The 25,551-nt window shown below is 40.4% G+C and overlaps 4 protein-coding genes across 4 annotated transcripts; 2 read left to right on the top strand and 2 right to left on the bottom strand.

Moving 5' to 3' along the window:
* Window positions 1–1,690: 1,690 nt before the first annotated feature.
* On the bottom strand, window positions 1,691–11,279 carry nckipsd (NCK interacting protein with SH3 domain; the record flags this gene model as incomplete). The annotated part of the gene is made up of 13 exons (XM_079217648.1): window positions 1,691–3,395; window positions 3,659–3,831; window positions 3,925–4,014; window positions 4,768–4,896; window positions 5,125–5,205; window positions 5,295–5,433; window positions 5,858–5,944; window positions 7,351–7,521; window positions 8,325–8,872; window positions 9,070–9,145; window positions 9,849–10,059; window positions 10,164–10,276; window positions 11,109–11,279. 13 exons carry the CDS (start codon window positions 11,277–11,279, stop codon window positions 3,171–3,173), a joined length of 2,214 nt encoding a protein of 737 aa, XP_079073774.1. The 3' UTR covers window positions 1,691–3,170.
* Window positions 11,280–12,483: 1,204 nt separating this feature from the next.
* ndufaf3 (NADH:ubiquinone oxidoreductase complex assembly factor) lies at window positions 12,484–15,298 on the top strand. The gene is made up of 5 exons (XM_079217924.1): window positions 12,484–12,623; window positions 13,552–13,747; window positions 13,864–13,930; window positions 14,213–14,313; window positions 14,440–15,298. The coding sequence occupies exons 1-5, from the start codon at window positions 12,535–12,537 to the stop codon at window positions 14,545–14,547; spliced, it is 561 nt and encodes a 186-aa protein (XP_079074050.1). The 5' UTR covers window positions 12,484–12,534; the 3' UTR covers window positions 14,548–15,298.
* Window positions 15,299–15,654: 356 nt separating this feature from the next.
* LOC306737225 (rab GDP dissociation inhibitor beta) lies at window positions 15,655–18,803 on the bottom strand (the record flags this gene model as incomplete). The annotated part of the gene is made up of 11 exons (XM_079218936.1): window positions 15,655–15,875; window positions 15,975–16,029; window positions 16,139–16,283; window positions 16,433–16,604; window positions 16,715–16,814; window positions 17,357–17,488; window positions 17,596–17,794; window positions 17,878–18,015; window positions 18,108–18,204; window positions 18,302–18,409; window positions 18,762–18,803. 11 exons carry the CDS (start codon window positions 18,801–18,803, stop codon window positions 15,729–15,731), a joined length of 1,335 nt encoding a protein of 444 aa, XP_079075062.1. The 3' UTR covers window positions 15,655–15,728.
* Window positions 18,804–19,774: 971 nt separating this feature from the next.
* tmem43 (transmembrane protein 43) lies at window positions 19,775–25,543 on the top strand (the record flags this gene model as incomplete). The annotated part of the gene is made up of 12 exons (XM_079218350.1): window positions 19,775–19,792; window positions 20,598–20,738; window positions 20,895–21,029; window positions 22,013–22,107; window positions 22,227–22,276; window positions 22,393–22,462; window positions 22,574–22,644; window positions 22,745–22,872; window positions 22,995–23,069; window positions 23,765–23,866; window positions 24,049–24,166; window positions 24,370–25,543. The coding sequence occupies 12 exons, from the start codon at window positions 19,775–19,777 to the stop codon at window positions 24,570–24,572; spliced, it is 1,206 nt and encodes a 401-aa protein (XP_079074476.1). The 3' UTR covers window positions 24,573–25,543.
* Between the last annotated feature and the right edge of the window lie 8 nt (window positions 25,544–25,551).

The raw sequence follows: 25,551 nt of genomic DNA, 5'->3' as shown, positions 1-25,551 counted from the left end.
CTCGTTTACGTTAATGTGTAAGATATATCTGTTATAAATATTGGCTAAGCTGAGTTATATTTTCATGTCTGACATTTGTACTGTGGAAAATATATATGCTGAGCATATTTTGTTAGAATAAAATAATTCTAATATGCGATGGAAGATGTTCTTTGTCACTCGGAAACATGAAACATCTACCAAGGCAGTCTGCAGCAAGATTTCTTCTACATATGAAAAGTCACCAATATATTTATGCATACAAAGAAGTAACCCCCCTTTTTAGTTGAACTAGTCTAAACCAGATATGGTTTCTGCCCAGTAAGCATTTTTCTCACATCACAATACAATCAACTCTTATCAATAGGTTTGCAAGAGAATCTGAAAATGGGCTTTCCCAGGCACAATGCGATACGTTGTTACCTCTGCTAGCTTGCAAGCCCGTCTCAGGACAGAGTCCCATTGTCTTCTCTTTGCCTGTGAGCCTTCAAATCACTAAGTACTTTTTCATTAAACACAAACAATTTCTCTATGTAACTTCTAAAACCTGTTGTAACCTAAGCAATGCTATATTTTACCATTACAAATATCATTTTAATTTTTTTAATTTGCACAGTAACAAATCCTTTACAATATGTTATGTATTTGCATTGAGTCAGTGTTTCCTTTGATGTTGTTGTAATCTAGTATGGTGTTTTTGATCATGAGAAAAACATTTATGAGATATAAAGAAAAGCAGAAGAGAGACTATAAGCCTTTGTCTCTTTTATTGAGTGAGGAAATCTAGTGAAGAAGATCCAACAATTCCAGTAGATGGCGAGCACCCCAGCTTGATTTCCAGGAACCCAGATCTGCATTGCCAGTGTAACAGGATTGTGCCAGTCCCATGGATTGGCACCAGCTCAAACACACACAGTACATAGCACAATATACTTGAAGAGGTCACTCTGACCAGGCGGCAACCTCCAGGTCTGAAAAATAAAGCCAATGATCAATCACATTAAACTTCCAAAAGCCATCCGAGAGCGACTCTTCTGGTTGCTAAAAGTCTGATTGTATAGAAGTCTATGAATGGTAGCTTCTTCTGAACCTAGAGTGAGGTTTACTTAGCCAGGAATGGGTTACACAATTTATAATACATATAATAATGTATTAAATACAGATAAAATGAAGACACTAAAATATAACTGTTGAAATCTATGACACTGCACTGTATATTTTAACAATACATTAATGCATTCATTTTAGCTGCAGTCAGTTCTTAATGTATTCTTTTTGTCATATACAATTTTACAATATTATTTATTTATTTTTTAAAGTGTGTGGGCTTATAAGAAACCATCACACAAACATGTAAAAAACTAAGAAAGGTTTTTACAGGTCAGAGGTTTTGAAGGTTTTTGAAGGGCAACTGAGAATCAGTCAAATTCCGTCCCATTAGCACAGTTTATCAGTTGTCTATAATAATAACAATAAAAACGTGCTGGACGCACTTTATGCTTCTGTCTGCTGCCAACAGCGCCACATAAAACACTATTGTTTAACTCAGCTGGTTATGTCTCACTCCTGGTGGTTTTGTTGTGTCATGATTGTTACAGTGTGACCAACAATATGTTCACAAAACTCTGAATTTATGTTTTAATGAGTAAACTTACAAAATGTACTGTCAAAAAAATCAACAACAAACAATCCAACAACTCCCACTGTTAAAATATAGCTTTATTAGTTTTATTATAACACTGTCGGAGCATTTTTGCAGACGATGTTAATCATGGAAAGAAGAGACCCTCACCTCTCTCACACGCACTGTAAACAGACACACAAATAATTAATGAACGAACACTCGGACATTAACTAAAAACTGATATCACTTCTGGATTGCATTTACCATCCACAGACGTGATAGCCATGCCGGGGACAAAAACAGATACGTTAAAGTGTAAGATGGAAGAACATCAATCACTACATCATTGGGAAGAAACAAGGAAAGGTACATGTTGCTTAAAGTATTAAAACCGCGAGGAGAGAAAAAAAATGCCCTGTATTTCAACTCCATTGTCTTGATTTTCAGTCGGAGCATCAGATAATAACTGGAAATCAACAACACTGACTAATGTATCATCTTGGGTCATAATAACTGCAGTTATTATTATTATCTCCAGAAAGCCACAGCTCACATCAGCCAAGACTATTGGTATATTTCAGCTTTTGGTATATTTCAGCTATATTGCAAGTTTCTTATTGCAGCACAATTAGTTTGAATGTGAATGCAACATACATACATTAATCTGTGAGTTTTGCATAATACAGAGCGATCATCAAAGTGTTTGATAAGCAGTAAAGAGACAAAAGTACCAGACTGAGAAAACTGCAGACGGAGCCACAGGAAAGACTCGATATGTAGCAGCAAGTTACTCAGCTAAAAGCTTCATATTGATATGATAACACATGAGTCAGTGTGCTTTTCTCCCACTAGAATAGTACACTTGTTCAACTTGACTTAAATTCTAATGAATGAAGGGTGAATGAAAGAGGAAGTCAGTTTTAAGAGTAGTATACTCTGTTAAGAAAATAATGCTTGCAGTAACACACAGTAGTTTGGTCCCACTACAAGGGTTACAACAGTTCAGTACAACTACAACAGTTCAAATAATGGCACTGTAACATGACATTAAATCTGTCTTTTTTTAAATTCAAAATATCTGAATGTATTTTAAAATCAATTTGGTTAAATATATTTGGGTTAGAATAAGATTTAGTTGGGGTTTTAAATACTATAAGTGCATACAGTTATTGTATGATTTTAAAAGGTAATTATTGCTAGGAATTCACTGTGAAACAGCTCCAGTGTTTGGCCTGCATTTTGGCTATTTTTAATCTCAAAGTGTGACTAAACCTCACAGGTTTTTGTGCATTTGTCATATTTCTTCCATCTTGAAGAACACCAGAGAAAAAAACTCCCACTTCTTTTTCAAATGAAATTAATTTGAGATGGTAGAAGCTGGTAAAAACAGGAACGTCTTTTTGATATCAACATCACATGCATGCTGCAGCCCTGGACTTCAAGTCCATGAAAACATTGGCAAAACTGATTAGCTCCTCTCAGCACTGGCTGGCACAGAATACATTTATTGGAGCTCCCATTAGTAGATAGGAGCAGATTACAGTGCGTTAGTATGGTACTGATATGGTTAGTCCTGGTTCTCACTGATCTGTGGGAACTCCTTGTAGATCTGCTGTACAATTAGCTTATCCATCTGTTTCGCTGTAGCGCTCCCTTCATCCTCTCCTGCATCCTCCTCCTCCCTGAGAATCCTCTGCAGCACCCCTTGAAGGTCCGACAGGCGGTGCTGGTGCTCAAGGTAGTCCGTCGAGCGTATTATGGAGTGCATGAGGGAGAGATACTCCATCCTCAGCTTCACAGGGAGGGCAAGAGAAGAGATTAGAATAAGACTTGGTAACAAGCTTTTGGTTATGCCGGTATGACTAAACAAATAGTTTCACATTTTAGGAAAAACACTTTCTTGCTGAGAGTTGGATAAGTATATCTGATCCTATCTCATATATGTCCAGTAAATGCAATAATAATAATACAAGAAACAAGTGTTTCCCAAAATGTGAAACTGTTCCTTTAAAGCCTGAGAACAGTCAGTAGCTGTGCGGTGTGTCCAGGTCTCACCTTGTCTCCAGGTGAAAGGTCAGATATTTGTCGAACAGCAATGTCAATCATCACCATCATGTCAGTGCGGTAGAAGATGTCAGCGGTCTCTTGGCTGGCGAAAACATCCTGCAGAAACTTGAGCACTGAGTGCGGTGCAGGCGGGGTGTGTTTGAACATACACACGGGGTCGTCTGGAGAGCAGAGGGAAAATAGTGAGCGATGACGTCAGCAGAGAGAAGGCATGGATGCAAAATTAAAAAAATTGACAAACGGTGGTATTTTACCGCCTCTGTTAAGAAGCAGCAGCACTTTCTCTGACAGGATTTTGACATTTTTCTTCTTCAGCTCCTGCATGATCACATTGCTGTCGGGTGCTGGGTGACGCAGACAAGAGGCAGAAAGTCAATAATAAGACAGTAAAAAACTGTGGAACTCTGTTGTGCAGGAGTTCTCCGAGACATCTTGACATAACGTAGCAAATAAAGCATAGGTGACACAAGCAACATTAATGATGGCTCTCCTGCAGTTTAAGTTGGGGTCCAACATATCATAAAAGTCTGAGTCACAGATTGGATCAGCATAAGAGAAAAAAGGGAGCAAATATAAGTTTTGCAGATGCCCTAACAACGTTTTTTTTGAGCGATGATCTACATTCATCCACGTTTTTGTTGTTTTGTTTTGTTAAAGCAGCAGGTCTACAAACCTACAGACTATTTATTCTCACCACCATCCTAAAAAACACTTCTACCTCTGAAGTCAGTGTAAACAATCAAAAATGTTTAATAATTAGGAAATACAAGTATTGCATTGTAAAATTGTAGTTTCATAAATAAAATCATCTTGAAATTAGCAATTTAAAATTGTTTTAAAAGTTGCTTTAAGCAAGTGTAAGGAAGTTAAACACGTCATAATTCCATCTCTAATATCTATTTCATATTGCTATGAAAACATCTCCCGCCATAAACGACATCTTACAAGATTTGATCACATCATGACAATTGTATAAATGACCCTCGTCCAGCCATCCTTAATTTCATTATATATATATATACCCTTGCTGTGTGTTTTCTGCTATATGACGAGTCCAGATGTCTGCTGTGTAAAGGGTCCATGACGACGTTTCTCACCTGTGAGGTGCAGGTTAAAGGCCAGCAGGAGGTTGAGGAAGATATCCGGCAGCTGCTCTGTGGGATCAGAGGGAAGCCCGTCCTCCACCACACCCAGCAGAAACTGAATAAAGTCAGCATTCAAGTGTTCTGAAAGCAGGGAGGGCCAGGATTATGTCCTGGATTAAGAACACTTTATCCCTTTATACACCTTTTAATGCATGAGTGTCAAACTTTTAGATCAGGAACATCGTTTATAACCGGTCCAAAAAAGTTAAAACTGTTTTGGTAGAATTAACATCAGTGATGCTCTGTTATATATCACAGCAGCCTTTTATATACCATTATATATACACCATTATATACTGTAAACCATACCGTAGTGATGATATGGAACCTGTTCGCCCATTGAAAAGATCATAGTGAGCACCAAAGCTGTGTAACATATCTTCTGGTGCTCTGAGGAAAGAAAGAACCAAGAAAGAGTAATATTTAGCTTTGGGAGAAATGCAGATGAACAAGATGAGGTGAAAAGTAAATGTTTTCACCTTGTGTTTCAGTCTGTACATCTCTGGCCAGCTCCATTGGGAGGATGGAGTTGAGGAGGGTGGAGATGAGAGAAGCCTCCAGGCTGCACATCGCCCCGAACCCTTTGAGCAGCAGCAGCCGCAAGGACACGCGAAGCTCCTGCACGGTCACATGGTAAAAACAATAATAACAATGAGCCAACACTAACCGAATACACACTGAACATCACCAGCATGCTCACTAACCCTGTAGTTCCACAATCCCCATTCAGATCAACAAGGCTAACATCTAGTTCCCTCTTGGTACATTATGTAATCCTACAGTTGCTAAGCTACAAGGACAAAATTAAAAAAAATGTTTGCCAAAAAGTATCACACGGATATATTCTTAAATAAACTGACTAAAGATATAAAGATGCTGATAATAACAAATAATCTTTGAACCATAAAAGGAAACTAGACAACATTATCTTTACAGACCCATTTACTCATAAATTCATGTTTTTCTCGAATACAGATTAGTTTTAAATTGATGGTGTTCGAAATGAAAGGCTTTTTTATTATAATGTGTTATAATAACTTACCATCTGATAATATGAAACAAGAGACAACACATTCTCGTAGTTGTTGGTCTTACACATCTTCTTACACACCTCAGGATCTGCATCAGTCTAAAACATAAAACCGTTTTTAGTTGTAGAAGCGATGACATAACAACAACATAACATCATAACTTTGTAATCAATGCGACAGTCGTGGTCCCTGGACACGCCAAAAGAGGATTATGAAGCCCATTGACAACGCATCTGGACGTCTCATCCCTGACGTTCGGGACAAACTGCCAACAGAGAATATTTGGCAGCCCGAAGTACTTACAGACTCAGTCTTTAAACACACTGTTGGATTTGTAAAGTCGTCTGAGCCCCTCTGATCCCATCAAACATGTCTGGTATTTACAGCACGACAACTGGACAGGTCCCGTGGTCACATCAGAGATTCATCACGAGAGAAAATGTTTTATATCATTATGAGGATAAACCAGTGAAAACTCTTGTCCAATTATATGTGTTGAATTAGTGACTTAATATGTTTTCAATGAAAACTGACCCACCTGCATTCAACCATGCTACATTACTGTGCATATTAATACATAATGATGTTGGATCACAAGTTATTGTGTGTTTATAAGCTGACGTTTGAACATTATGGGCACAGGGGTCAAGTTTTGGGGTTTTACGTCCGTCTGGAACAGTTGACAGACATGGATGTTAACTGCAACATGACTGGTTGGCGGAGGCGACTAGCACAAGGTGGTCATATTAGTCTGTTTTGTGTTCTTGTGTTCCTATCCTGCTTGTTTGATATTCAAGGTGTGTAATGCATATTCAAAATTGTACTGTGTATCACTCAGCAACCTTTAATTTGAAAGCTGCTTTATCAATAAATCCTGACTTAATTATGACTGACAGACGTATACATCTGTGAAATTTATCTTTTCATGTCTGGACTTCAGTTACATCTTCTTACACTTCAGAAAAAAAGATTGCACTCAGTATTCCCACGCACTCTGGAAAATAGTTGGCCAATTTTCCAGTCATTGAAAATAGAAAATGAGTGAAAGTAAAATCTCCTGGAAAAACATGTTTAGTCGTGGAAAAAGTTTAAACACTCCTATTTTCTGTTAGCTGAGAATGAACTATATTGCCATCTGAAAGGGCCGAGTTATGCTCAGGATCCTATTAACGTTCAAATGGTAGTTGACAGTATTTTGAATAGGCCGCTTTCAGTTTTGTAATATTAATTTGATGTCAAATTGGTTAACATGTTTGGTTCAGTTGTTAAAGTCGATGTGCTTGTTAGTTTATTTTGCCTGCAAATGTTTAAAGTGTGTGATTCAACTCTGGAGAGGACCAATGGTTTCAAATGTGTGTTGAGCAATGTTGAGAGTGTTGGAAAACAGACTTCCACAGAGAGGAACATATTAGTGTGTGATGCGATCCGTCTGTCTGTCATACCAGATCATCCTTTTATCAAATGATCTCTATGAATAAGCAGGAACGCGGCCACTGCATCGTACCAGTATCTTCAGTAGCTCCTCGAGGTAGCAGGCGATGAGCGCGTGGTCTTCATGAAGCGCCCAGCTACGCTGCTGAGAATCGTCCCGGTGTCGGGCGAGGTCGCTGAAGATCACCTCCAGCCTCTGTTCATCGTGACACACCTGACCCTGCGGCAGCGCGGCACTCAAATCCTACAGAGACAGAAAACATCATGACACACCTTATTCTGCTACAACTTGAAATACCAGTACAGAGGAACAATAACTACTCCGTCATAAAGAGCAGCTGCTTAACTTGAGTCTGCTGATAATCTTCTGTGGGGTTGTCACTTGTCACCCCTTTCAGATTTAAGGATACAAAGAATACTTTAAAGGATAATACCAGTGTTTCTACAGCTGCTTCTGCATGCAGCAGCATAGTTTGAGACATCAGCCCTTCAGAAGAGGCTATTCTCCGTAAATCATTTAAAAAAGTATTAAAAGATCACATATACAGGTTGGGAAGTTACTAGAGCTACAACCTTCAATTTGGTTGTGTTTAAAACTCCTTGTATTCTCTTTGTTATTCCCAAACTGAGTGTTTCCTATCTAAAAGCACACTGAGGAGACCTCTAGTACAGCGCAGAGTATTCAGGCTTTATAATTGGATGAGCACGTGTCATCATGTAAATACAGGATGCAGCCAACAGCTTTCAGCATTTGCTGTTTGAGGTTACATGTTACACGACCCATTATTGACCACCTTACACCGACAGTAAGCCAGAGAAACGTCTGCCAGGAAATAATCAGCAGTTCCTTTAAAGCTTAGTCAAGCATAAAACCAGGAAGTGAGCGAGTGATACTGTGAGTATGTCCTCCTGAGTCTCTAAACAACTCTGAGAACTGTCAGCTAAAAGAAGAAGTAGCTGTAACTCTAAACGACAGCGGCGTTCTCCTTTAAGCTGGCGGGGCTGCAGGTTTATGAATCCACATGATGTAATGAAAGCATATCTGACCTTGCTCTTCACCAGTGAGAGGAGAATTTGCTCTAAGTCAGAGGAGGCTTGAGGTAAGGCCGTCTGCAGATGTCCGACCACCACGCCTACAGCGACCCGCGACAGCTTGTAACTCAAGCCTGTGTTCTTCCGTACCAGCTCGATCAGCTCACCCCCGATAGTCATGGGAACTGGCTCGGGAGTTGTGGGGCTTTCAGGAGGGCTTTCAGCGATGGAGGGGGGGGCAACAGGCCAGTCACTTTCCGGCTGCTCCACCACACTGTGCTGTGCAGGAGGAGAGGTGCCATGGGGAGGCTGTGGAGCAGGGCTCTTCTTTGCAGGAGCCGGCTGAGAAGGGGAGTCAGAGGCAAGCACGTCTGGAGGAGGTGCAGCAGGCTTCACACGGGACGGCACAGGAGGAGGGGGGGTGCTGGACACACTTGGCAAGCTGACATCAGAAGAGACCAGTGAGTGGGTGGAGCCAGACTCTAAAGAGGTGGTGCTGATCGTGAGAGAGGGAGCAGGGGACGGAGGAAGAGAGGACACTCTGGAGGGGACCTCTGGCTCTGCTGAGGGAGAGAGAGAGCTCCAGTTACAGGGAGGAGAGGGAACAGGAATGACCTGACTAAGAATAGAGTGTGTTTGTGAAGTACAGCGCTGCAAAAACTCAGTGCAGTAATCTATGGGACAGGAACAAACTTGTAGGTGATGTTGTGAATACTGTTTGGTAAAAATGCATCCACAGCGCAGCTCTCTGAGTTCTCACCTGGACGCCGGTCGTTACGCTGTTTCTCAGGGGGAGGCGGGGTGATTGGAGCTGCACGTCGAGCTTGAGGAGGCACCTACAGGACGTGACATTAATTGTATACAGGCAGATTTGAGGGCATATTGTGTGCGTTGTTCTATTATGCACAACTTGAGCATGTTCAAAGTCAAAAGTCAAAGTCAGTTTTATTGTCAACTTTGTGCAATGTGCAAACATGCAGAAAATCGAAAGTATGTTTCTCTTCTGTCCAACATATAGAGAGTTGTTGTCTCTGCTGTCAGAGAAACAATCCTGGGAGATGCCAGGGTGGTTTAATCTCTCTCATCATCTATTCTGTGACACATCTAACACTCCTGATATTATTGTTGTATCAGTCAAGGCTGAAGAGATATTTGAATCCTACCGGGTTTTGTTTTTAACCTGTACATGGGTGAAACCTTTTCTGATTAACTGATGAAGTACTGGTCCCAGGCTGCAAAGATTTGTGAGCTAGGATATTAATATGGATTAGTGGTCTTTAATAGGCAGCCTTACGCATGTTCACATACAGAGTCTTAATGAGTTACAATTGCAAACAAACTCAAAACAGATGTTTGAAGTGCTTTTCAGGAAGACGAATAGCGAAACGGAGACATTAAAGACAGATGACAATATGCAGGTTGACAACTTTTTCAGCTCTTAAGTATAAAAAACGTATACAGTATAAGCACTCTAAATATTTGCATATTTTAACCTAATTGGTGGCTTCAAATAACATATTTAAATGCGTACTGTGCTACCTGATAAAGGCCCTGTTCTGCCTGTATGTTGTCCACGCTTCCTGACAACGGCACGCCCCCCTGGCGCCCGTAGTCTCGGTTAAGGCCGTTGGGTGGAGGAGGAGTTTGACTGAGAGATATTTCGCTGCTGGAGGATGGGAGGCCTTGTTTGTGACCAGAGGATGAGGAACTTCGTCGTTCAAGGGTCTCCTTTCTGTGATGGATCAATTTTCTGCAACATAAGAGAATAATGATTTATACAACATGCCTAGAATCAATTAATCAAAAATATTTTATAATCAAAAATATGATATTGTTATGTGCTTTGCGACTCACTGAAGAACATCTCTCTGTTCCAGATTGTATTTGCCTCCATTTTTTAAGGCCACGTTGTGGACTCCTTCAATTGCTCTGTCAATAGACTGCAACACCTCATCCTGCTCTGGAGCCTATAAGAGGAAGAAAGAGAAAATAGGGGGAAAATTAAACATTAATGAACATAATTATGAAATTTTAAACAGAATGGAACATACTTATGGCTCGGGGACATGTGTGACTCTAGGCAGAAACAAACTAGGTCACTTATCTAACAAACAAAAAAAAACCTTTTAAAGTGAGGCCTCACATGCAGGCTCATTAAACCTCCACAGCCAATGTCATTACCAACAGGAGAGAGCATTCCGATGCTGCCAGTGTGTGGTTTCACAAAAGACATGCTCTGACTAGTTCACTGTGTGGACCCTTGGAATAAGGAGTCTCCTGACTGCAAAGCACATGTGGGTGTGTCTGAGAGGAAAGCTACGTGGAAGCTATAATGTTATATAATAATGATAATAATAAAATAGAGATATTAAGGTATTAGTTAATTTGAGCAGAAACAATGTCTCTCTCTCTCTCTCTTGCTGCTCTTGGGTCCTTGGGTCTCGTCTCCTATTCTAAATCATCCTGTCCTGCCATACCTCACGTCCTTCCCTCTATCTCCTCTTTGTCGCAGTGAGCAGCTGCAGTGCAGAAGGCAATGTCTCTACTCAATGCAACCTTTACAATAATGTATGGGTTCTTCTGCATTTTCTTCCCGACAATAATCAGCAGTGCGCTCCAACGTGGCCTGCCCTGCAGTACATACAGTACAGTTACTACATGGGCTCTGTCTCTCTCAATCTCATCAATTCAAGCCGTAACGTCACTACGCATTCACCAGATTTCACTTCCCAGGATGCGACATGGTCACCGCTTGTTATTCATTCAGAAAAAAAGAGAAAAACACAAATCGTTGTTTACCTGTATTTTTTCGATGTATGACGATGGGATGTAGCCGGTTTCCCCAGAGCTGCAGCGGGACCCCAGCCACCAGTGTTTGTTGCTTCTCTCCAGGATTAGGAAGCTTTCTCCGGCCGCGAAGTGCAGCGAGTTGGGCTCCGCGGATCGGAAGGCGTAGAGAGACCGGTACATACTTTAGTAAGACTTGCACGCGCCGAAATGACCCGAAACCACTAGAGAACCGGTTATGGAGATAAGCAGTCTCAAAGGGTAGATGTCTGTTCCGTTAGAGGGATTTAAAGAGTATATGAAGGCATGTGCCCGGTGGATCGTCGCTGTCTATTTACAATGTAGCTCTCCGGATCATCTGACCTGTGACTGGTGCCAGAAGACACCGCAGGCGGCGCTGTTTCCCCGTGATCCCGCCCCCAGACATGTTAATCAAAGGCAGATCCCCCTGCAGCTGCATCACCAGAAGATTTACTCAAAAACATATAATCATCCAATTCTGAATTTTGATTTGTTTATTGAACGAGTTTATTTCTACCAGATATTTCGCTGTATGAGGTGCTTTTTTTATTTCAGTTGTATTTATACCTCAGCCATTGAATACAGTACAAACGCCACTCATTTAAAAGTACTATCAACAGTACACATTATATAATTCATAATAGTAATCACAGTGAGCACTGTGATTACTATTATAAATTATATAATGGATGTAATTGAGTGAATGGAAGCTCATTCAGTCCCATTGCGTTTATCTGTAAACAGTATGCACATGACTTATATTTGCCCAAATGAATATCTTTTTTATTTAGGGATATTGCACTTTTTTTTCTTGTGCAAAATTACTCCACACTTACCCTCTTTAAAAACACACATTATTCAACATTAAATGACCAGTTTATAAAGTGTGTTGAACCTGAAATAAACAATAGGCTCGTTCGAGATGAGCCAATTCTGCGCAGAATCGATCGGCGGCGATCGGCGCGCAATGCATGCTCTGACGTCATGCACACGTGGTCAACGATACTCTCACGAGACTAAGTCGCCGCCGCAGTTGCTTTCCAATGACTGCGTGGCCCAGTGCATGATGGGAAACGCCTGCTACACATCATTTTTACATAAATATATATTTATAAACACATATAATAAATTCAAACGTGATCTGTAAACTACAAGTAAACAAAAGTTCGGAACTAACAGGAAGTACTTTTTTCTGTGACTTCCTGCGTATACACAGCTGACAGCTGACAACTGTCCCACTTGATTGCAGTTTTTTGTCAACGCCTCCTGCTGCGGCCGCCTGCTCTCGTCTGGATTCCAGGCGAGGCGCAGCTCTAACGAACGAGCCTAATGTTCGATTTAGCGTTACGCGACACCGGAAGCCAGCGGCTGGTGTTACACTGAACTGTGTCCCCCGCCTGTGTTGAACTCTGTCAATATGGCCAGTGCGGTGTGCACCAGATTGCTCCTCCAGAGATCCACACAGGGTTTTCTCTTCTCCTCCAGAGCAGGACCCGCTTTCTCAAGGTATGGAAGTTTATCAATTCAAGTCTTGTGATACATTAAACTAAATATTTAAACCCTTGAGGGGTTATTTAAACCCGCTTAAGCAACTGCCCCGTTTGGCTTTCCTCACGAGAGAGAGAGAGAGAGAGAGAGAGAGAGAGAGAGAGAGAGAGAGAGAGAGAGAGAGAGAGAGAGAGAGAGAGAGAGAGAGAGAGAGAGAGAGAGAGAGAGAGAGAGAGAGAGAGAGAGAGAGAGAGAGAGAGAGAGAGAGAGAGAGAGAGAGAGAGAGAGAGAGAGAGAGAGAGCTTTAGTGATATATTATCTTATTTTCGGGGGAGTTGGGTTGGTGTATTACAACTCCAAGATTGATTCCCATCAGGAACAAGCATCAAGCTAATTTGCCCACCAGACAGTTTCTCATTAGTTACGTTCAGTCCGGGTCACCTCATGAGTCCTCTGCTCAGCTGCTTTAGAAACCAGCTGGCGAGGCAGCAGTCAACAAGAAAGAACATCACATCTCAAAAACAATAGGTTGCTGAACTCAGATTTCTGTCACAGTCAGCAAGCAAAAGTGTAAGAACAGGCTAAAATTAGCTGCATCTCTTTAGACGAGCTGAAATGTTTGTTTCTTGGCTGCCTTTCTTTTGCAGGAACAGGCCAAAAGCTTTTGGCTGTCATCTCTGTCAGTAGGTTGGCATTGAATCTTTTTGGCTTTGAAACTGGGCCACATGGCAAAAGTTCTGCAGTGCAGCTTCTTTTTTTGGTGAAATGTTAAGTAATGGAGAATGTACGGAGATAAGACCAGTGCAATACATACATAATTGCAGAGACTGTTTCATGCCACAAGCATTCTTTGCACTATTAATACTCACAATAAATAATAGAAATTACCTGTTTTTGTAGTTAATATGGCATTGATTCTAATTAGTTCACCTGTCTTTTGTCACAGCCCATTTCTGTGTCGTGCACATAGATTGGGTCCCAGTGATGATGAAATGTACCAACGTACCACGGTGTCCGTCATGCAGAAGGAGCCGGGCAGCGCGGTAATGATCCACAGCTACAGCTCCACAGGATTCAACATCGACGGCAACAAGGTGTTTGGGCCCTGTGCTGTGCTGCCTCCTGCTATTCTCCAGTGGAATGTGAGATCCATATCCAAAGTACCTTCAAGGTTCATAGTTTGGTGTGTTATATACGGCTTTGTTTTGAATTTAGACAACTATCTGTATATTTTAAATATCTCCCTCTCTCTCTGCAGGTTGGCAGTCATGAAGACATCACAGAAGAAAGTGTCTCACTTTTCCACATGCTTGAACCAAGAATAGGTAACAAATACTTTAAAACAATTATGATGTTTTGATGATGGTGGTGAAGAGTACTGTTTAACGTGTTACTCCAATGCCCCCATTCAAGTTGAATTGTGTTGTGGTACATGATTCACATCATTTTCATGTTCATCAAATCATTCAGTATGGAAGCATCTGCATTTAATATATTTTTCCACGCAGTCATTCATGTTTTGTTTGGATTTTGTCAGTCACTTCAGTTTTTACATGGTGAATTTAAAGTCCTGGTGTCATTTGACTTATTTTCTTGCTGTTCTACAGAGATTCTTGTGCTGGGCACAGGTGCACGTGTTGAAAGAATTAAGCCCTCAGTCCTGGCTCTGCTCAAACGTAAAGGCATCGCTGTGGAGGTGCAAGACACGGTAAGGTTTGCTCTGTGTCTCATTTAAGTGCTTGTATTCTTCCTGACAGCACGAAAGACATGAACGACTTCCATCAACAGTTTAAAATGAATCGAGCTGCCCTAATCTACTTGTTCTGTTTTACAGCCAAATGCCTGTGCAACCTTCAACTTCATGACCAGTGAGCGGAGGGTGGTGGCTGCTGGGCTGATCCCTCCGCCCGTCAGCACGGCGCTGGAGATGAGACGGGAATAAGTGTTGCGATGTCAACAGAAACTAGGTCTAATTTCTGCGGATGGAGGTTAGAGGTGTTTAAATAATCCCAGGCCTGTGAGAAGGTTGTTCTTCTTCTTCACGAAGCTTCCAAAGGAACAAACTCTGTGAGATACAACTCTGAAGAATCACTATATTTGGTTACAATTGTGTTTTTTTTTGGAGATGAAGATGTTAAAAGCAGCTGTCATCACCCAGTGATCCGGGCAGTGAGATGGCTCAGAGACACTGTAAACAGTGTAAACCGTGTTCTTGTATAGAAATACTGTGTTATGTGCATTAAATATATTTAAAAGCTTTACATGCAACAAACAGCTCAAGTGTCATTTAATGTGTTTTCCAGGAATACGGAATATGTTTTCTAAAAGACAGAAGGGAGAGTTGCTACTGTCTGTGCAGTAGATAAAAGCGATTTATATGTAAAAAATAAAATAAAAATCTTTGTGCGTGACTATGTTCCAGCCCTCTCCCTGAGGTGTTGGTGGTGGCTGTCGTTCATTTGGATAAGCCTCTTTACTCTGCCTCTGCCTCCAGCAACAAGGTGCCTGTGTGCAGCACATGACAACATTCAGAGGCTTTGTCCTTCTCACACATAAGCTCATGTAGATAAGAGAATCCACAAATCCTCTACACATCACTGGGATTCATCTCTTAATCATCTGTCTCTGTGCTACATGGCCAGCGTCAGTCAGACATATTTAAATCCCTGTCGTTCACATGCTGCATGATTACTTTCACCTGCTACTATTGAGACATGTTGGCACTGACTGGTGCTGAAAGGAATAAAATAATTCCAATAAAACTGGCTTCAGATATGTGCAGTATCTCCTTTCTTGAGACAAATATAACAGGAATTATCAAGCTTGCGCAGAATTTTATTGGTAGCAAAAACAGTTGTATTGGTTTTTACAAAGCACCCTGACGATGATTGAAACTTAAAAGGACAAAAGAAAAAGATGTTTTTTCAAATTGTCAGTGGTTTACAGAATGTCACAAAAGGGAGAAATGGCTAAACATGGAGACACCCAACATTTACACACTATACACACAATTCACTCTACATGCTACATAACACACCCTCTGCATTGCAGCTGGAATAATCATCCATACTGTTATGACCTTTCAGCCGTTTAATTATTTGGTTCTGATGTTGAAAGTCTCTCTCAGTCATCATCAGAGTTGTGGGACTGGTGTCTCTGTGATCCTCCGAAGCTGAGCTCTGCTCCCGTTATCCGGTGGTACATGTCTTTGATGTCCTCACATTCAGCCTCAAAGTGGTTTAATGCATCATATGAGCGGGACACAAATATCTAATGAAGACAGAGGAGTGAGGAGACATTGAAATAGTGCTGGACCTAACACACTTCACCCCATTTATTTATTTTTTTGCACAGAAATGTCCTTATTACCTGACTCTTTTTTCCATCTTCATTGGGAACTAGCATGTGGTTGATTGAAACAAATCTAGATTCAGGGTGGTGACAGGAAATAACATAATTAAAATGTTGTTTAAAATGTAAATGAAAAAATAAACAGTAAACAATGACATTAAAGATTGAAACATGTCACTAACTTTTGCATGACGGGCTCCAGAAGCTCCAGCCCTGGCTGAACTTCGTCCTCTGGTTTGCTGGTTTCTGCAGTCGTGCTCACTGTGGCGATGTACATCCCATCGGAGGCCACGTTGTGGACATACGACACTACAGATATGTAAATGTCTACGTGGAGAAACAGAAGAGGTTTCCATAGACAACATTTACCGTAATCTTTTGTTTACAAAGAATCTGTGTACTGCAATACACATGTACATGAACACATGATTTACTTTTCTTGCTTTAGCAGAAAAAAATAAAAGTAGCCAAAGTACCAGATTTCCTGTTGAGCTGAGTTTGAGGGATGATGATTTGACAGGAGTGCGCCTCGTGGGTGTTTTTAACTGGATGATTTAATAAACAGATGACTCTAATCACACGGCCCACTTTCCTCACTCGATTAGGAACGTAGCTGGGGTCACAGATGAGCTGTTTACAGTGGAACAGCTGTTAAAGAGACCACAAGATAAAATCACTCAGTGCACAATTGGGCTACAGGACATTTTCTCCAAACATCCCAGCTTCTCTACCTATCCTCCACATGAACACACACTTGCCTTCCCCTCAGACTTCACAGCTTTCACTTTGCCACTGTCCATCACAAGCTCATCCACTGTTCTGTTCAAGAGGAAAGTTCCTCCGTACTCTGCACTCAGTCTGAAACACACAGATTCAGGTTGGCTAATATAATACCGGATTGTGATAAAAAAAATATTGCAAACTTCTAGAGCAGTGGTTCTCAAATGGGGGTACGTGAGCTTTAAAAAATACATATATATATATACAAAATTAGCATCCATTCAAAAAATCCTTTAAAAATAGTTATTTAATACATATTCAATTAAAAGTGTAAATGCATAAAGATAATTGTATATATTCTATATAAAACAGACACTGTGTATGACTGCACTGTGTGTTACATCGTTTTATTTTTATATTTTTTTATATTTTGCAATTGTTAGGGGGTACTTGGCTGAAAACATGTTTCAAAGACAACACTGAAAAAAGGTTGAGAACCACTGATCTAGAAGGTCAAAATTCTGACATTGATTTACATCATGATGTATGTTTCACTATGCAGAATGTCACACCATGTTTCCTACTTGATGTTGATTGCACTGCACTAAACATAATGAGAAGGCAAACTGGAACTTTTTATGGAAGTATTTAGGGAGAAATCTGATTAATTATTTTGTAACCTGGCAAATCCCTGTGGTAGTTCTCCCAGCCCGTACACAGGGTAGATGTATGGACTGGAGTTGTGGCGGGACAGAGACTCAGAGTACAGCCTGATCCGTCTGATGGTTTCCCCACACGGCTGGTCCAGGTAGCTGCAGGAACCCCGGAAGACAGTAAACCAGACCAGGAAGGTTTAATCACATGTCATCGTTTTTTTCTTTTTCTTTTCTGGTTCATGCAAATCATTCTTGTGACTGACCTGTCAGTGCTGTGTAAAGCTATGGCATGACCTGTGAACTCCATGACGTCTAGCCCCAGGTCAAAGCGGCAGAAAAGGTCCCGTGTGGTCATCTTGTTAGGATCCACGTCCTGGCAGGTCCGAGGGTTTCTCACGTCAAAGTTCAGGGCAAAGAGCAGCAGCTTCTTGAACCTTCTCTTGTCAAACATGCCCATCAGATCTGAAACAGAAATGTTTTATGGAATTCCATTAAAGAGAGTTATGATTCATCACTGTGCATTAATCATTCTTCAGATTCATCACCTGAAGAATGCATGGCATCTTCCTCTGTGCCGGGGACTTTGTGCACTTTGCCGGCTTTGTATACATAGCTGCCGTCAACAACTTTGAAGTCCAGATATCGAGTAACCTCAGTGTGCACCAAGATTTTCACCAGCTCACCTAATGCAAAGACACAGCAGAGAAAATGACAGTACACTCATTTATACTACAATATTGCACAAATCACGAGTTCACATGCACTTTGCTCTCACCATTGGCGAGAAAGAATTTGGGGATAAGGTCGATGTTCCACTCTTTTCCGCGGTCCATAGACTTAGCAGGTCCTGGAACCTTAAACTTCTTGAACAGCTGCAAATGTAGAAGAATATTAAAGACGACAAATGATGTAGCAGCAGCTTTGTCAAGTGGAGGATGTTGGCTGATGTTTGTGTTTGTGTGAACAAACCTCCTCAAGGGGAGAAATGGATGCACTCTCGCCTCCATAGTAAGGATTTCTGTCAATGTGAAGAACCTTTTTCCCACTTTGAGACAATAAACCAGACAGGATACATTCCTGAGAGAGACAGTGAAGCAGTTAGAGACACACTGTGTGTCACATAATGATATCATTGCATTGTTGTAAATCCGTTTAACAGCCAACAGGAGCTCAGATGGTCTGCAAGTGAATAATCAGTACAAGTGTGACCATTTTACTCATAAACAAACTTAACCACCACTTATTGTATGAAGCATTAAAGAGTAAAAGTAGTTCAGAGAACACATGAAAGATACCCCCTCTGCAGAACTAATAAAGGATTATCTTATTCAGAATATCTTTAGATTCTCAATACAAAATGTGAATAGTAATGTAAGTTGTAATTTTCCTCATATCGTACCTATTTTACAATTAACACAAGTTGTCTTACCTTAAGTCCAGTTCCAAGCACAATAATATCATATTCCTCCATCCTAACCGTCTCTTCACCTGTTCTCTCTGCCTCACCGACTCCCAGTCTAGCCTGTTGCAGTATCATGCATGCGTCTGTGTGCATTTATTACAGATATGATGATGATAAGTGACACTAATTCCTTCTGTGTTCGACTTTGCAATAATCCTTTTAAGACTGCCACGTCTGTGCATGTATGTATGTGTGTGTGTGTGTGTGTGTGTGTGTGTGTGTGTGTGTGTGTGTGTGTGTCTGTCTGATTGGCTATAAGAGGTGGGTTTTCCCAGTCATTGCAGATTGAGGTATTAAATAAAGATGGTGTCATGTACAATGGAGTAAAATATACTATATTTACCTTGTGATTGGAGTATGAAAAGTACCATAACGTGGAAATACTAAAGTAAAATACAAGTAGGCCTCCATCAAAATTCTACCTAAATAATATACTAGATGTACTGGATACCATAATATGAACAAAATATGTACTCACTCCAACACTACTGAGACCAACACACATGCAGAAAATCAGATGTTGTATGTTTGTTTCATTTTCCAACTAGGTCTAAATTCTGGATTAAAAAATACATGAACTCTCAACAAAAAACGAAATAATTTCGATAACATCAAAATAGCAAACGAAATTTCTGAAGAAATTGCAGCACTAACAAGCTCAGGCTCAGCGACTACAAAAGACTCAGTTACCCATATTTCCTTGAGACTGAGACGTCTTGGTCGAAAAAGGTTTCTTTGGGGTTGTGCTTGTTAAATACGCCACGGCACTCGGACGGCATGGTGGGAAATACTTCTGATATTTTACGCCGACTCCGCCCACCCGGGCGAATTTCGGTCTACGCCGGGGAGTAAATGAAAGTGTTTCTGAGTCCCTCTCTCATATTCCGTGGATGTTTCAACTAGCGACCGTTGGGCATCTTTGTAAGCTGCAACTTTAGCCGACGTTACTGTTTGACTGCGGCGTTGAACAAGTCAGAGAGATGTCTTCGGCACAGACAGTAAGTGGTTTTGTTAACGTGAGTTGGTTTTAAGTCATAAACAATAACGTGAATTGTTCCTGCAATCAGCGTAATTGCGTCCTGAACTACCGCATTCGTTATAGCTTCAGTGAACTTGGTAAAGTATTAACCTAACGTCAGTTAATATAGCGTTAACTAACAACACCAGCTAGCGTTAGCTTAAGTCGATCATTTAAGGCGACGCAACGTTAGTCGCCAGTTAGTTGAATGTCTTGCTTGAGCACTGGGACTGACATTTAAAAACAAGTTGTGATACTTATTCGACACATTTTGTATGCATTACGTAAAATGGGCACAGAGCCAAAGAGGTGTGTCAGTTGATCTGTGATCTGGGACACTCAATAGACTAACTTTAGTCTGGTAATGTTCGAGTACTTTCACAAGCCTGGTAGTAACCTTAACGTGGGAATGTTACAGTACTTTCATCAGCCTGGTAGTATCGTGGGAATGTTACAGTGTTACAAGCCTGGTAGTGATGAATCTATCTAATCAAATTAATGTCACAAATGTGCAAAGCAGGTGGCCTCATTCGTTGTTTACAGGAGATTTGCAAATCTGGCTGGGAGTAATGTACAGATAAAATGTTCCAAGACGTTAAAGTAAAAGTTTTAAAAACATTATATAATTGCAAAAGACGACCATATCTAAATACAAATAATGTTCTTTGTTTGACTTGATGCAGCCAGTTTGGCTTCACCATACTCAGAGTATGTTTTTTAGCTGTGTTTATTATTGTCACTTAACCTGCATTATTATTGTCACTTAACCTGCATTATTGTCTCAGTTTTCAGACCCAAAACAACACAAGTGTGTATCTGTTAAGTCCAACCCTGGATTCCTGGAGAGATTAAGTGAAACTGCAGGAGGAACAGTTGTTGGTGTCGGACTGTTTTTCCTTTCATTTTATGTTCTTTTTACCAACGAGGTAAGAAATACACACACAGTGGGGTAAAAAAAAAAAGCTGCATTTATGTATATCACATGAAAGCCACACTGTACACTATTCCAATTAGCATTGCTGTGGTATACTGCATGGTGATGTAACAGCAGACTAACTCTCTGCAACTGTTTCTGACCTTAGGGACGGGCTTTGCAAACGGCATCTTCCCTGAATGAGGGCCTTTCTCAGGTCGTGTTGTTGGGGCCTTTCTCCAGCCTCGACCTGCAGAACAACAACCGCTTAGTTCATCTGTCTTCACAGCTGCGGACCTCACAGGTGACTGTACTCTCTGTTTTGTCACACTTCTTTCTCCAACCACACCACAAGAATGTATTTATTTGTAACTATTTTTTTTACAAAGTATGGAAAGTAATGTTTCAGTCAGGCTTGATGGGGCTTTACACATGAAAGGCTGATCCCAGTCACTTCCACACAGTGAGGCCTACCGTTTATTAATTAAACGCTGGTGAACACTGGAGAAAAGAGATCAACACAATAAAACACAAACAGGAGTGGGCACAGGAAAGATACGTGTGTGTGTATATATGGTGTTAAGAGTAGACGCACTCTAATTTGGACTTGCAGTAAAGTATGTTGTTTCATAACTTAATGGTGCTAAATACAAAATTGGGAGAATTTCCATTGCTTCTCAACAGCTTTTAACATGGCAACGGCTGAGCCAGCAGCTAACGGGGCTAAGAAATTACGGTGAAAGTGCTGACAGCGGGTGGGCGCTACGTTTGTACGCCGTTACAAGCTGTAACTGGTGTACATGGCAGTGCAGAGCAGTGGCCATGAGGTAGCCAGTGGAGCAAACTCACATATACACAAGCATGCACAGAAAGCAAGCATGCAACTTCTTCTTCAACGGTAGTTGTTTGCTGCTATCTTACTGCTCTCAGTATTGAATTTAGCACTTTTTTATTGTGCTTTGCTTGTAATAAAAAAAACATTTTTTTTATTTGAAAAAGCTTTTTATAAGTAGCTTTCCTTTAAGAATATATATATATATAATCTAAATAAATGTTTGTTTCAGTAAAAAAAAAAAAAATCTAATTCAATATTTTTTTTGCAATGTATTCAAAAAACTATATCTCTATCTCTGAAATCCTGTGTCGGTCCGTAAGTATTCTGTATTTTCTCACTTGTTTTTGAACATTTGTTTGTTTTATTCTGTTTGGCTAAGTTCCTAAATTAGAGCGATACTGAAGTCAAACTTACTTCAGGTGATGAATCCTCTCCCCCCTGTGTCTGTGTAGCCCCTCCATGACCCCAATTACAGAGTTGCCGTGCAGGCAGTGAAGCTGAAGAGGCAGGTGGAGATGTATCAGTGGGTGGAGTACCACGAGAGCAAGTAAGTCTATTGTGAGGCTATGTCAACATTTAGGGTGGGGTCATGTGAAACAAATGTTGCCTGTTATACAGAGCATGATGCACCCCAGGGATACGTTGTTACTGTGTGACTACTTACAGGGACTACCAAGAGGACGGTGAGACCAAAACTGAGACGACGTACAACTACAGTGAGTTGTTTTTCTTAGTGTTTAGTAACAACATGTTGAGCTTGACTCTGGTTGAAGTTGTATACATTGTTTAGATGTGTGATGCGAATTGACGCTTTATAATTCCTTTTCTTTAGACACGGAGTGGAAATCAGAGTTGGTCAACAGTCGTAATTTTGATAAAGAAATTGGCCACCAGAATCCAAGGTATTCAAATATTTGTATAGATTAGTCTATTATATTACGTGACATTCAAAATATAATGTTTGTGTGTTTGTTTATGTCTAGTTGATCTTTAATGTAATCTTTGAATCTTAGTGCCATGGCAGTTGAGAGTGTCACAGTCGTGGCTCCTGAAGTCGGAGTTGGACCTTTTAGTCTGTCTAAAGGTATCTTTACTGACATTTACACATTACATGCCGAAATTACGCAGATACTATATCGTGTGTCCCATTGTTGGGTTTAGTTAAGTCAACTGTTCTTTCTCAGGCCTCGTGGAACAGATAAATAACTTCCGGACGCTGAGCCTAAGGGATTTTTCTACCGTTAACTTGGCCCCTTTTCTCACCGTTGATGATGATTATTTCTATCACACTCAAAACCCACGCAGGCCGGAGGTGAGCATTATGATGTGAACTTCTCACATGTACATTAAGTTCTGGGTTCTAGCTATGTGTACTAAATGAGTGCAGCATTTATTGTATGTTGTTCTGTATTCGGTTGTTGTTTTTTTCATAAGGTTGGAGATGTGCGTGTGAGATTCTCCTTTGCTGGCCTGAGTGGGGAGACATCTCCCCTCGGCCGGGCTCAAATTGTAAGTGCTGCAAATGAGCAGTTACCATATTAATTTCACTTCTGTTGACATTTCAGTCATATTTACTGCATGCATTTCCACTGAGTCCTGACTATGTAATGCCCAATATGTTGGTGTTTATCGCATGCATCAAAATCTTTGATAAACTACCTCAACTGTTTCACTAGTGCTAAACAATGAATGAGATGGACCAGGTGATCAACAGAAAATTAAGAAACATTTATTTGGATATTTAACAAAGGTTTACTGTTCCTAGCTTCATAGGATTTGTTGCATTTGCTGTTTTGTAATGTGTTGATGGGAAAACACTAAACAAATATAAGATGTCCCTTTTGGGCTTTGAGAACTCTCTTGACAATTTAAATGATTAATCAAAAAGTATGTACAAAAACAGTATACTATGAAGAGTAGGATAAAGTATATACAATTAGTATTTAGTTTCCATCAGCCCGATGTGAAGCCCGGACAATAGCTCGAAACCCAAAGATGTTCACTTTCACATATGATAGAGAAAAGTGGTATATCCTCATATGTGATAAGCCAGGACCAGTGAATGTTTTGACATTTTTTAATGAAAAATTATTCACCAATAATTAGGATATTTGCATATACATTTTCTGACAATGAAATAATCGTTCACCCGCTGTCTTGAATTGTGATCTCGTTCAATGTGATGAAGGACGACTGTTTTTCAGGTCAGTATCGTAGCCATGCAGAGAGGAGAGCAGCTGATGCCTTTTAAAACCAAGTCAGGAGACACACTGGAGATCCTCTACCTAGACGAGCTCTCTGCAGAGGTCAGTGTGGATTTTATTTTGTTTCTTGGACATTGTGTTATTTTTAGTCAATTTGATTTGTTTAATTTGTCCCTCTCCTCCTCCAAACAAATCCAATTAAAATCAAATTGTGTCTAGTTACATACTATTTTCCTTGTGGCCTTTGGTTCTGGTTGTTGATGCAGTTGTATCGCTTTCTGTAGGAGGTTTTTGATAAAGAACTCCAGAACAACAGTTTGAAGACATGGGGCCTCAGGGCTGCAGGCTGGGCCCTCATGTTCCTCAGCATTCAGCTGACCATGCGCATCATCTACACACTGGGTAAACGCACATTCACTGCTGCTGTACATCTGCATCAGACATGATAATAATAATACATTAAATGTATATAGCGCTTTTCTTGGTACTCAAAGACACTTGACAAAACATTTTCAAAATCATCATATAAGCTATACAATAAAAGCAGATAATGGATGTCTTTCCCTGCAATTTATTGTTCTTAATACTCTATTGTGTGCCTACAGTGGATTGGGTTCCTGTTCTCAGAGAGCTTGTGTCTGTGGGGCTGAAGATCTTTGGCCTGTGTGTCTCCTGCTCTCTCTCCCTTCTCACCATCGGAGTAGCTTGGCTGTTTTACCGACCGTTAGTGGCTGCGGCTCTGGGAGCTCTAGCTCTGCTACCGGTGTTTCTCGGCCGCTCACGACTTCCAGCCAAGAAGAATGAATGACTTTAAAACTGATGAGTATCACAACCACTTCTGATGCCTGTAGCTTTTCATCAGAGAAACAAGACCGTATTGAGCAGCGTTTTTTCTGCAGCAGGGTTATAAACCACATATGATTTGCTTTCTTGGGTAGAACACACATTCTATGGTAATGAATGTGTTATGTTAAGTTAAATTGGGAATCATTTTATCACTCTGTAGATTTATTTTTGGATGAAAAGAAATCACACATAAAGCACTGCTGATGTCACATCAGATACAAGAGAAAGCTGTTGTTGTTGCTTTCAGACCACAAATGTTCAGATGTGGCCTTTCAAAAGTGAATCCACACATGAACATCCTCACTTCCTAACGTCCTCATCTTTTTTATTTTGTGGCTCACAATGAACAACGTAAGATTACTGCGGTCTCATTTGACTGTCAAATACTTTTTGTCTACTCAGTTGCCAGTTTATTAGGTCCACCTAGCTAAAACATGCAGTCCAGTATAACAGCCCTGCAGTAAACTCTATCATGAAGGTTGAAATGCTCACCGTTTGTTGCAATTGTTTGAGCGGTGTTGATTCAACTTAATGGTCATTTTTTAGGGCTGTAGTTTGAGGTACTGTTGAACTGTATTATACCGAGAGGTGATTACATTGATGTAAACAGGGTTTACAAAAATATTTACTTATAACCTTCATTTGTTTATGAGACTGCATCAGTTCAAGCTAAGTGTGCCTAAGACATGATAGTAAAATAAGTCATCTTTATGTAAAATTCTTTTCTTATATGCAACACTTGAGGAAATATTGTGTTGCATTTTCAAAATATAGCATTGTTCATATCAGGTATTTGCTCATTAATTATAAAACTGAATGACTTGAGGTGGTGTTGGAAAATTATGTCTTGCTTTGTTTTACAAAAATTCCAAAGAAAAGAATCGTCAATTTTGTTGTTATAATAATGTATGTTAAATAAACCATTGTCGACTAGATGAGCC

This window comes from Taurulus bubalis (genome assembly GCF_910589615.1).
Source record: "Taurulus bubalis genome assembly, chromosome: 5".
In the NCBI taxonomy this organism is placed as follows: domain Eukaryota; kingdom Metazoa; phylum Chordata; class Actinopteri; order Perciformes; family Cottidae; genus Taurulus; species Taurulus bubalis.
The sequence above is the reverse complement of the archived record's forward strand: the minus strand, read 5'-3'. Positions and strand labels throughout refer to the sequence as shown.

Bases quoted from the DNA above. Each gene is read 5' to 3' on its own strand.
- ndufaf3 (XM_079217924.1), top strand. From the start codon at position 12,535: ATGGCCAGTGCGGTGTGCACCAGATTGCTCCTCCAGAGATCCACACAG. The intron at 13,748-13,863 runs GTGAGATCCATA...CTCTCTCTGCAG, and splicing joins CTGCTATTCTCCAGTGGAAT to GTTGGCAGTCATGAAGACAT. The intron at 13,931-14,212 runs GTAACAAATACT...GCTGTTCTACAG, and splicing joins CATGCTTGAACCAAGAATAG to AGATTCTTGTGCTGGGCACA.